Source organism: Mobula hypostoma, chromosome 7 (genome assembly GCF_963921235.1).
Source record: "Mobula hypostoma chromosome 7, sMobHyp1.1, whole genome shotgun sequence".
Lineage (NCBI taxonomy): Eukaryota > Metazoa > Chordata > Chondrichthyes > Myliobatiformes > Myliobatidae > Mobula > Mobula hypostoma.
The window spans coordinates 34,430,007-34,443,141 of NC_086103.1; the positions used below are offsets into that span (position 1 = coordinate 34,430,007).

At 39.3% G+C, this 13,135-nt stretch overlaps 1 protein-coding gene across 3 annotated transcripts in view; it reads left to right on the forward strand.

The window, feature by feature from the left end:
- LOC134348883 (organic cation/carnitine transporter 2-like) overlaps positions 1-13,135 on the forward strand; it is a 66,436-nt gene that overhangs the window by 29,011 nt on the left and 24,290 nt on the right. For all 3 annotated transcript variants that reach the window (XM_063052671.1, XM_063052672.1, XM_063052670.1), the window contains exon 5: positions 11,659-11,785. In XM_063052671.1, coding sequence (XP_062908741.1) covers positions 11,659-11,785 — 127 coding nt within the window. The remainder of the gene's footprint in view (positions 1-11,658; positions 11,786-13,135) is intronic.

The following is a 13,135-nucleotide window of genomic DNA, read 5'->3' on the forward strand; positions in this document are numbered from 1 at the left end:
TGCGCAGCCCTCCGGTGAAAAATGATACCATATCTGTTAAATAGGAGCCGTGGACAATTTTGATTTGATAGAGAATGGAACATCTGGAGAAATTTCTGAAACGCTTGTTCGCTGCTGTCGTTACTGCGTGGTCGGGAATCTTTTGGAGGGTAGGCCTCAAAATCCCCGCTCTTACCCGTTTTTAGCGACCGAGAAGGAGGTCGAATCGTTTGGACAGAGATGTCGCTGGGTACTCGGTGTCGGAGAGCTGATCAGAGCTCGAAGTTTTCGGATGACTCAGAGTCAGATTGTGGTCAGCATGGCAGGGGGAGTTTTTCTTCCTTCTCCCGTCTGCGTGAGATGTGGGACATTTGAGAGACTTTGAACTTTACTGTGCTCATGGACTTCTTCATCAAGTTATGATATTGTTGCACTGTTGTAACTATATGTTATAATTATGTGGTTTTGTCAGTTTTTTCAGTCTTGGTCTGTTCTGTGTTTTGTGATATCACATCGGAGGAAATATTGTATCATTTCTTAATGCATGCATTACTAAATGACAATAAAAGAGGACTACGTGTCTTCATGATCTAAAATGGTGACCAACTCCATTCACACACTTGAGCATCTAAACAAATTTCTCCATATGATGACCAATATTGCAGCTTTGTTTCCTACATAAGGAATGGATTGATTTATTATTATTGTCACTTACTAAAGAACAGTGAAAAGCTTGTCTTGAATACTATTCCTACAGATCAGATCATTACACAGTGCATCAGGGCCATACAAGGTAAAACAATAACAATATTAGGCAGATAATAAGATGGTAGTGTGAGCTGTGTACTCAACACCTCAAGTTGAGTATGATGATCTCATAAAGAGCTGTCTATTGGTAGGTCTTCATGTGGCATTGGAGACAGATCATAGATCCATATATTCTGAGGGTCTTCCAGACCTCACAATGCTGCACTCTTTGCTGCTTGCTGACCGCCACAGGACATAATCTAGCATGTTAGTGTGGAGATTCCATTAATGGAGAACACCTGTGTGTGACTTTGTGTAACCTGGGGAGGCATGGACAGATGGCTAAGCTCAGAAAATGTATAGCTTGTGCTGTTGATGGTTGGATTAAGTTGTTCTCCAATCTTGGCAATTCATTTGCAAATGTTTCGTCACCATATGCGGAGAAATCAGCTGTGCTCTGTTAATTTCTAGTATGTCCTCTGAAAGTCTGGCCTTTATATATGTATCAATCAGCTTGTCCAATAGCTTTAAAGTATTCGCATGAAACAGATACCCACGTAACTTCATACGAAGATGCCTACAAAATCGCCAATGGACCAACCAAGAAATGACCAAATGGATTGTCCTTCCATACATTGGAAATATTTTGGAAATAATGGCCCGACTGCTCCAAGAACATAGAATTTCTGTTGTGTAGAAGCCAACAGGCACATTGAGATGAGTACTCTGCGGACCAAAAGAATGAACCAAGTTATTGGTCAAGACCAACGTGATCTACAAGATTCAATATGGGGACAGCAAATATGTGTCAGCCAGACTGGGAGAAAACTTTCCACAAGGATCCATGGACGTAACCGGCTGTAAAGCGGCATGACCAACTCTCCCTAATCTCTACTCATGAGAATTGAGAGAGGTGCAAACTTGACTGGGCATCAGTGAAAATCAAGGCACAAGCAAACGTATGGCAGGCAAGAAAATTCTTAGAAACATGGTTTTCCAAGAACAGTTCTGTAAACAGGCATGAAGACCTCTATCCTATTTACGAGCCTTTGTGGGCAAAATTCCAGACCATAACGTATGAAGTTCGCCATGCAACCAATCAGTGATGAAGTCCCCTCCCCAGATCACCAATGAGTTTCCATACTGATGAGTTGATTGATACGTTTATAAAGGCCAAGCATTCGGAGGACAAAACATGAATTAACAGTGCACCTGTGATGTCTCCTCGTATGGTGACAGTATGTTTGCAAATGAATTGCCAAGATTGGAGAGAAACTCAACCAACCAGCTGGCTAAACCCCAGATGGTATTGCAGTCAGGATCTTAGGAACTCGCTGCCTCTCCACAATGACAAGGTGACGATCCTTGAAGAAGAGACAATCAGGACAAGGTACCACCATATCATAGTAGCTTACTTGTGTGCCTGTAGAAGGTTAAAATGATATCATGTGAGGATGATATAATGTCAAGAAAGCTCAAAATTGCCCTGGAGTAAAATTCTCAGCCTCTTTTGAACATTTTAATCTACAGTCAGTGGTCTTACTGCTCCCAGTGTTTGATTCTTGGTGTAACCTATTGACATGTCAAGCCTGGCTATTGTTCCCCATGCCAGAATAATGGAATCTGAAGCTAGGTCTTCCCAGCAAGATTCATTGAAGTTGTACTGCAAGCCCATTGACAGTTGTCTCTGTTGAAAGACTGAGGCCACCAACCAGTATTGCAACAGTAAATGGGACAGCACTAGGCAAATTCACTCCAAAAGGCAGAGACATGGAGGATGGGCAGACAAGATGAAAAGTGATGATTAGATTAACATTGTATAGAATGTGACGTGAGTCTTTATTGAAATAATTTCTTCTATTTGAGAGTGCATGTGGCTAACAAGATTGAGTCTTTTATGTTAATATCCAGTTATTATTTCCAGTAAAGAACTTAAGGAAATTTTGAAATGGATTTTGGAATATAAAGCTTCCATAGGTTACAATCTTAAATAAATTGTTTTACTCTCTGATAAAACAGAAGGTATTTATTCACCTAAACTTATCCGACAGTACTTCTCAAAACTATAACCTCAACCATCAAGAAGCAAGAGAGCTTTAGACACACTACTACCCTCCAAGTTATATACCATCCTAACAGTGAGGCCTGTGAACAGTGGTATGCTACAGGGGTTAGTGTCTAGTCTCTTGTTTTTCAAATACAGTGGATTACAGTCAATTGGTCCATCATGTAATCAGGGCAGTTACCTATTTGGTTCAACTGATAAAGAACAAAAACTGATCAAGAAAATAGCTGGGATCCCCTTCATTTATTTGAGACACTATGCCACTTAGTCAGATCAGGAGACTGTTGCTGAATGGTTTCTAACTACTACCAGTCACATGGACTTGTGTGGCCTTTAGACAATGTATCATTTTTTAGAGCAAACATTTTTTTAAAACTGCATTTGCTGTGCGTACCTGTGTTCAAAAAGCAGTGATTTTGTCACTGCTGGTTGACAACAAAAAAGCAGTAAAACAATTCAGAATTGTTTTGCTCTCTGCGGTTTCAAGCACTCAGGCTTGGGAATGCTAGAGATGGCTGGGAATGAACTTGAAACAACTACTTCAACAAGTTAAAACTATGAAGAATTTGAAGGTATTGACAATTGTCTTGAATGTTACAATGAAAATGAGAATTTGGAGGATGCGATCGTCAAAAGCATTATACAAAGGCAGTTCATTATCTGCACTAGATGTCTAATCTAATTCTGTTCACTTACAGTCAATCAAAAGAACAAGGCAGCATGTTAGTTGCTCATTGTATCCAATGATGGCAAGAGAAACCTGTGGAGGAGTGGTTTTAAAATGGAAAAGCTGCTGCACTGGAACTGTTCCACACTGTTGACTTTGGAATTCCTGGTCCAATGGTACAAATAGTTGTCACAAACTGGGGTCTCTCTTGGTTGCGGTGGATAATCATGACTTCTTCTGTGCCTTACCACGTCTTTCGCTCTTGCCTTCTTGCCCATTGGATCTCACTGTTGATCGATCTCCTCTGCCCAGTCCAGTAGGGCTGACTTCACATGCTGGGACAGTCATGTCCTTATTTCACTGGGGTATGTGGCCCACCGGAAACACTCATTTGGTTTAGCCTGCCTTTCAGATCAATGTACTGGGTTGTGGTCGATGTCGCATGCAGACAGTTACTTGGAGCCACAGCTGAGAGCTGAGTGTCCAGTGGCGACCAAAGGTGAGTGTACTGCCCCAGAATGGGCAAGGCAAGCCCTTTCACCAGAGGTGGTACCCCTCCCTGAATAACCCATTCATGTCAGTGTATACTGAATGAATTCCTCCATCAATAACTATTGGGAACTAATACATGGATTTATGGTACTGTATTAGTACTGATAGTGTTCTAATTTGTTCTGTATTTCATTTAATTACATAATTTGTTACTCAGTTAAGTAGTTTGTCTTTTTTATACTTTTTTAGCTATTTCTATGAAACTTTGGCTAATTGTGGCAGCTGCTTCATTGGGCCAAAATATACTGGTCCTGATGTGTCCCAATTAACTGGAATTTTCTGTACATTGCATCGTCTTTCCTTCATGAATATTGAGTCTATATCCTGGAACATCTTTCCCAACAGCACTATGACAACACATCCTACTAAATGAAGAGGTAAAGGAACCTGAAACATAGAAAATAGGTGCAGGAGTAGGCCATTCGGCTCTTCGAGCCTGCACCACCATTCAGTATGATCATGGCTGATCATCCAATTCAGAAGATGCACACTCAATGTTTTAGGAATAGCTTCTTTCCCTCCACCATCAAAAAATTCTAAAGTGCACCATGAACAATGCTTTGCTAGTCCTGCCGAAGGGTTTTGGCCTGAAACGTCAACTGTCCTCTTTTCCAAAGATGCTGCTTGGTCTGCTGAATTCCATATGACCATAATATATAGGAGCAGAAGTCAGCCATTCAGTCCATCAAGCCTGCTCCACCATTCAATCATGGGCTGATCCAATTATTCCAGTCATCCCCACTCCCCTGCCTTCACCCCATATCTTTTGATGCCCTGGCTAATCAAGAACCTATCTATCTCTGCCTTAAATACGCCCAACAACTTGGTCTCCACAGCTGCTTGTGGCAACAAATTCCACAGATTTACCACCCTCTGACTAAAGTAATTTCTCCGCAACTCAGTTCTAAATGGACATGCTTCTATCCTGAAGTCGTGCCCTCTTGTCCAACAATCCCCTACCATGGGAAATAACTTTGCCATATCTACTCTGTAGAGGTCTTTTAACATTCGAAATATTTCTTTGAGATCCCCCCCCCCCATCCTCCTGAACTCCAGGGAATACAACCCAAGCGCTGCCAGACATTGCTCATACAGTAAACCTTTCATTCCTGGAATCATTCTTGTGAATCTTCTCTGAACCCTCTGCAATGTCGGAATATCATTTCAGAAATAAGGAGCCAAAACTGCACACAATACTCCAAGTATGGTCTCACGAGTGCCTTATAGAGCCTCAATATCACATCCCCGCTCTTATATTCTATACCTCTAGAAATCAATGCCAACATTGTATTTGCCTTCTTCACAACTGACTCAACCTGGAGGTTAACATTTAGGGTATCCTGCACAAGGATTCCCATTTATTTTGTGACCATGGGAGGATGTGTGTGATGTGCACTCTCAGGAGGTTGAAACTGCTCACAGATTCCACTGCTATGCCACCAATGCAAAGGGGTTTGAGTGGTGCGAGTTCTCCAGAAGTCAATAACCATCTGTTTTGTCTTGTTGACACTGAGGAAGAGGTTGTTTGCCTGGCACCAGGGCGCGAGCTCTTCCACCTCCTCTCTGCAGGCCATCTGATTGTTGAAGGTGATGAGCCCCACCACTGTCTTGTTATCGGTGAACTTGAGAATGTGACTACTCAGGTGATTGGCCATGCAGGAAACCATTAGAATGTGAATACCATTTTGATCATGGGCCTTAATATGTTCCACATTGATTTATGGAACAAGTAAGACTGAAAACAATAAGGTTCCAGGCCCAAATAACATGTTTATATCTAAAGGAAAGTAAGGATTCCATTATTTGTTGATGTCTATTGTTTGCCGTTTAACTCTCCTTGTCATGACACAACTCCTCTTTTTGTAAATGGGTCCTGACTTCTAGACAGAAAGACCAACATCTCTAGCTCCGTCACCAAAAGATAAAATCACCAGATGCTGGAAATCCAAGCAACACACACAAAATGCTGAAGGAACTCAGCAGGATTTCAGCCTGAAATGTCAACTGTACTCTTTTCCATGGATGCTGCCTGGCCTGTTGAGTTCCTCCAGCACTTTGTGTGTGTTGTTCAGATTTCCAGTATCTGCAGATTTTCTCTTGTTTGACTTTCCTATTTCGATATTGTTATTGCAATTTATAATAATGTTTATGTATTCAGTGTACTGCTTCCCAATCAACTAATTCCATGACATATGTCAGTGATAATAAAACAGATTTTGATTCTGATTTTGATTCAGATTCTGATACAAGTTCTGAAATGTACTGTTAACGTTCATCCTGATAGTTTACCACCAACTTCTCAAGAGAAAGGCAATAAAGCCTTGCTTCTATTTCTAAAGCATGAGAACTGAATAAATAAAAACTAAGCTAGAAAGATACCTATTTTACAACTAAATTACTGCTATAAGAAGAATATGGGTCCAGTCTTGTGAAATCTGCTCCCCATGATAGATCTGGTTTGCATGATTCCAACAAAATCACTTTTTGTGCACTTTATGTACATTATAATTAACTCCCACTAGGAGAAATCAGAGATTTCCAAACATTATTATGACATATGGTTCCACGAAATGTAATGATAAGCATTAACCACTGCAGGTTACTGTTTCCAATTTCAAATCTGTTTTCCGCTTAGTTAACAGATTTTATCTCATTCAATAAGCAGACAGGAAATATGCCTTCATTTATCTGGGCTACAGAAAATATCCAGTGTTTCCAATCTAGTAACTTTTTCCCGTCATGTGAGAGCAGATCAGCCACAAGTATTACACCACAACAGATAATGGTATTCCTACTATCAGCAGTCATGCCCCTAAAATGCCTTCATGTTTTTTTTTATGAATGTGCAACATGTCCTTGATTCTTTTCTCAATCAGAGATCTTATTTTCCTTCCTCATTTTTGTCAGTATTCTACCTGTAGGATCTGAGCGCTTGAGCAAATGCCCACTTTAGACTTCAATTTTGCTTTGGAACTTCAAAGACTAAATTGCTGTTTTATATCTCTGTTCTTTGTGATCATGGCAATGTGCTCATGCTTCTAAGACCTCAACCTATTCTAAGTGGACAAAATCTAGTACTATTGGGCTGGCGCACATTGCCACAGAGAAGCACCTGCTATTTGCAAAATGAGAATCAGGGACACACCGAGAACTGGTGTACAACTAAACCCTGATCTTTCCCTTTTTCATTGAACTTTGTGTCTGCTCCTTCAGCTTTATGTCTGCCATAACTTTTGTACCTATCATAGCCTTGTTGATGTGAATGGGTTTGGAAACATCAATTTATTTCACAGTTTATTTATGTTCTTGGTTAACAGCAGCTCAATTATTTTAATAGAGGTAACACCCTTTTAATTTTAATGTCTTTGATCTATTTAATTTTTAATGAAAGTACATCTACTAAATTTCTATTATTGTCAAACATATTTGTAAATTGTGGACTATACCCTTCTGACACCACATCAGAAAGGCATCAGAACAGTCCCCAGATGCACTTTAGGTTCTGCTGACGATAATACCAGCACTGAACCTTTGTGACCAGACAGGTTGTGACTAATGTTTAGGGCAGCTTTGAAGTGCAGAATTGGTGGAGCACAACCCTGGCCACTGACTTCTCCAAATCCACTCCCGCAATCCTTCTCACTGTTGTTCTATAGCTAAGATTCTCAATTATAGAGTTCAAATTAGATTCTTCAGTTAATTACCACAGTAGCTGAAATAATTTAGGTAGTACCTTCCATGTTTTCTTTTATTACCACCTGATTATGTTTTTCACGAATGTAGTATTTCATGAGGGAGGACATACATACCTTTTTTTTTCTGTTTGTGTTATATAGTATATAGTCATTAGTATATAACGACCCTCACCATCAGGAACATGCCTTCTTCTCATTACTATCTTTGGGGAGGAGGTCCAAGAGTTTGAAGACCCACATTCAATGTTTTAGGAACATATTCTTCCCCTCTGCCATCATTTTTCTGTATGGTCCATGAACCCAAATTTATTTGCTGTTGGTTTATTATTGTAACATGTACCAAGATATAGTGAAAAGCCTGCCATACGTACTGTTCATACAGATCAAGTCATTACACAGTACACTGAGATAGAATAAGGTAAAGCAATAACAATGCAGAATAAAGTGGAAGAGCTTCTGAAAAGATACAGTGCAGATAACTGATGAAGTGCAAGATCATAATGTGGTAAATTATGAGATCAGGAGTCCATCTTATTGTACACGAGGTCCATTAAAGACTCTGATATTGAGATACAAGCTATACTTAAACCTGGTGATGTATACTTTCAGGCTTTTGTATCTTCTGCCCAGTGGGAAAAGAGAGCAGGCAGCGTGTCTGGTATTTATTACCTACAGTGTCTATAAAAAGAATTCACTCTCCGTGGAAGATTTCACATTTTATTGTTTTACAGCACTGAATCACAGTACCTTTTGCCCTCAGTCTGTGTGGATAGGTCTCAATCAGCTTTGCACATCTGGACACTGCTTTTCAATAACTTTTTCACAGAGTGTTCTTTTGTCTTCATGGTGTGGTTTTTGCCAGGATACTGACTCACCAGCAGCTGGACCTTCCAAATACAGGTGTATTTTTACTACAGTCAATTGAAACACCTTGACTGTACACAGGTCTCCAAAAAACAGATCTGCATTTAGCTAATTATGTGACTTCTAAAACCAAATGGCTGCACCAGTGATGATTTGGTGTGTCATATTAAAGAGGGTGAACACTTATGCAATCAATAATTTTGTGTTTTATTTTTGTAATTAAGTTAGATCACTTTGTATTGATCTGTTTTCCGCTTTGTCTCAAAGGAGTCTTTTTCTGTAGATCAATGTCAAAAATATCCAAATTAAATCCACTATGATTCAATGTTGTAAAGCACCCATGAAAATTTCTTTGGGGGGGGTGGTGAATATTTTTCATAGGCACTGTATCTATCTACCTCTTTATTTAGTTGTTCATTGTAATGTAGTAATTATTTTTGCCTTGCACTGCACTACTGCCACAAAATAACAAATGTCAGAACATAATAATAGTAATAATCAACCTGATTGTGAATCTGATGTACAGTGGTTTCCCATTAATTGGGACACATTGGAACCAATATATTTTGGCCCAATTAAGTGGCTGCCCCAATTAGCTGAAGTTTCATGGGAATAGTTATAAAGGTATAAAAAAAGACAAACTTCCAAAATAAAGAACAAATAAGAACACTATTAATGCTACTACAGTACTGTAAAACTGTGTATTAGTTCCTAAAACATTGGCAACAATTTTTTTCAGAAGTGTTATTTCCTCAGAATTTTTTTTAATTTTAGACCGCTTGAAGCTGAACACAAATATAATTTCAGATTACTTCTATCACATAGGAATTGGGAGAAAAAAGAAAATAACTTTTATTTAATGTAATGCATTTAATTGCATAACAGTGCTGATGCTTTGCAATAGTTTAACTAAGCTAAAAATGTTTTGCTGATTATCTTAATTTGTACTCAGTCTGAGGCTTCTCGCTTAAGTGTCCAACAATAATCAGTCAGCATTGATGGATTCCAGTTGCTCTGCTACCCTTTCTACATGACCCCAATGTCCTGGTGAAACTTTTCATTACTGATAGTGCCACGATTTACCAAGAAGTATAAAAGGAAATGCAGGAAGTAAATCTTTAGTGACATGTTGCATTTCATGGTTTGTATACTTGAAGCATGTTGTCAACCAGCTGCACATAGCTTTGTAATTGCCAAGAAATTTTTCAACAACATCCTTGAGTGGCTCCATGTGATTTTTCTGGTCCCACCAGAAGTTATTCGAATTGCCCGTCATTGATGAACTGTTTGATTTGTGGACCAATAAAAATGCCTTCCTTAATCTTGACATTGGTTATTCTGATTTGAATTATGAATTGAAATAACAAACATAGGTGATTACAAACAAAATGGTTTTCATTATCAGCAACCCAAAATTGATAAGATACACCCAAAAGTATTCAGGAAGCAAAACTTTGTTTTCCAGTTTTATCGATGGAGGAATTTAACATGTGCTGTTGCAATCTTTTGACTTACTGTAAATGAACAAAATCATTGCAGAAATCTGGTGTAGATAATGGACTGCCTTCATACAAAGCTATAGACAATTGCATCTTCCAAATCTTCATTTTCATTATATCATTCAAGATGATTGTTCATACCTTCAGATTCTTCAGAACTCCTAACTTGTTTAGGTAGTAAAATTGTTTCACTTTCAGTCCTGGCCACTTCTGGCAATTCCAAGCCCAGATGCTTGAAACTAAAGTGAGCAAAGCAGTTCTGAATTGTCATACTGTTTATTTCTCACCAACTATCAGTGACAAAAATTACTGCCTTTTGAACATAAGCACATGCAACTGAAGTGTTTAAAAACTTCGCTCCAAGTATAGTGCAGTGTCTGACAGCACCACAAGTGATGAATAACTACTCACGTTAGATAGAAACTGTCCGGCAGCAATTGCCTGCCCCCAATTAAATAGCGTATTGTCCTAAATGAATGAAGGGAATCCCTGCTATTTTTTCAGTTGTTGCTCTTTGAGAGTTCACCCATGTAAGCAGCTGTCCTGATTAACTGATGGCACAATTAACTGCAATCTGCTGTATATAAATGACTTGGATGAAAATGTTGCTGGGTGGTGAGTTAGCAAGTTCTCAGAAGATACAAAGATTAATGGCATTGTGGATAGTATAGAAAATTGACAAAGGATACCACAGGATATAGATCAGTTGCAGTTATGGGTAGTGAAATGAGAGATGAAGTTTATTACAACTAGTTGTGAGGTGTTGCAACTTGTAAGACCAAATATAAAGAGACAGTACCCAATGATAGAACGTGAACAGTGTTGATGCACAGAGGAATCTTGAGGTCCTCGTCCATAGCTCCATAAGAATGGCTGCATTGGGTGACAGGATGGTAAAGAAGATGCTTCTCTTTGTTAGTCGGGGCATTGAGTTCATAAGTCAAGAAGTTGCAGCTTTATAAAACTCTAGTTTGGCTGCATCTCAAGTACAGCATTCATATGATGAGTGTGCAGAATCATAATAGCTAATGCTGCAACAGATAAAACAACAGGCTGCTGCTTGGATTAGAAGCCATGTGCTCTGTGGGGAGGTTGGACAAAGTTGTTTTTTTTCCCCTGGTGCAACAGAGGCTGAGGGGAGAACTAAAAGAAGTGTATAAGATTCTGAGATACATTGACAAAGTAGGCAGCCACTTTTTCCTATGTTCAAAGGTCCAATACTAGAGGGAATGCATTTTAGGTGTGTAGTGCAAGTTCAAATTTACACAGAGATTAGTGGGCGCCAGGAATGCACTGGTAGAGAAGCAAATACAAAAGAAGCATTGAAAAGGTTCTTAGATAGGCACATAAATGAGCTGCGAATGCAGGCATATGGACATTTTGCAGGCAATGTGGTATTTTGTAAGGGATTAGTTCAGTTAGATGTATATAGTTCAGTTAGATGTATAATTAGGTAAACACAACATTGTGGGCTGAAGGGCTTGCTCCTGAGTTGTACTGTTCTGTCCTATGTTTGATACCCATATACATTAAGTATTGTCTATGTTAATGATGATTTATCAAGTACTTTCTTCAAATATCTTGCTTTAGGTTTGTGCCTGAATCTCCCCGCTGGCTATTATTCAAAGGACGGATACAGGAGGCTGAAGCAATAATCCAACACATTGCTAAGAAAAATGGCATAACTCCACCAGCCGTAGTCTTCAGTGACCTTGAGGTACTTGTGTTTTCTACTTGGTCATTTAGTCCATTAAAATGCACTTACCAAAGTACCTTACTTACCTTATTTGGTAACTGAGGGAATTTTAGGGAGAAATCTCTTAATAAAATTTAGTTATGTTTTAAGGAAGCCAACTAGAAGTGAGACCCTGATCATTACTAACACCAGAGATTGAATCAGGTCTTTGGAATTTGTTGCAAATATCAATTAAGGGGGCATTTGCACGTTTGTGGAATAACCTGTATGGAGTCCAGTTTTACAAAGGCTTGCTTCCACACTGTATCAAAGTCAAAACTGACACAGTGAGGGAGGAGGTGATACTTTGTACTTCTGTAAACACAAGGAAAACCCCAAGAAACCAAGTTGGAAACAGTGCTGATGAAGAGTCTTGGTCCAAAATGTTGACTCTTTATTCCTTTCCGTTGATGCTCCAGACTTCCTGAGTTCCTTCAGCATTTAGTCTGTGTTGAACAGTCAGAACTGATGTTATTAGATTAAGTATGTAGAAAATGGATAGGAGAAAGGAGAAAGTGGAAAAAGACAAATGGAGATAAAGAAGCTAGTTAAACTGCAGGGAGGGTGAAAAGGGGAATGAACGAAAGTGGCAATGAGAGGAAGGTTATCAAATTAATGAGCAAGTGGGAGCAGTTAGGTAAAAGAATGAAGGAGTTCCAAAGTGCAAAGCAGGAGGACCTGCCAGGAAAATCAGGCTGGATGTATCCTACACTTCCAAAGGAATTTTAAAAAAAGGAAGAAAAAAAACACTAAAATAAAAGTTGAGCCAATATAAGATCATAAGAAATAGGAACAGAATTAGGCCATTTGACCCATCGAGTCTGCTCCGCCATTTCATCATGGCTGATCAATTTTCCTCTCAGCCCCAATCTCCTGCATTCTCTCCGTATCCCTTCATGTCCTGACCAATCTATTGAACTGTGCCTTAAATATACATGAAGACTTGGCCTCCAGAGAAGCCAATGGCAAAGAATTACACAAATTCACCACTCTCTGGCTAAAGAAGTTCCTCCTCATCTTCATTCTAAAATGATTCTCCTTTATTCTGAGCCTATGTCCTCTGGTCTTAGACTCTCCCATCAGAGGAAATATACTGTCCACATCCACGCATGCTATCAAGACGTTCCATCATTCAATAGTTTTCTATATGGCCACCCCTCATTCTTCTGCATTCTTGTGAATACAGGCCTAGAACCATCAAATGCTCTTCATATGTCAAGCCATTCAATCCTGGAATCATTCTTGTGAACCTTCTTTGAATCCCCTCTCGTTTCAGCACATCCTTTCTAAGATAAGGGGCTCATAATTCTCGAAGTGAGGCCTCCCCAGTGC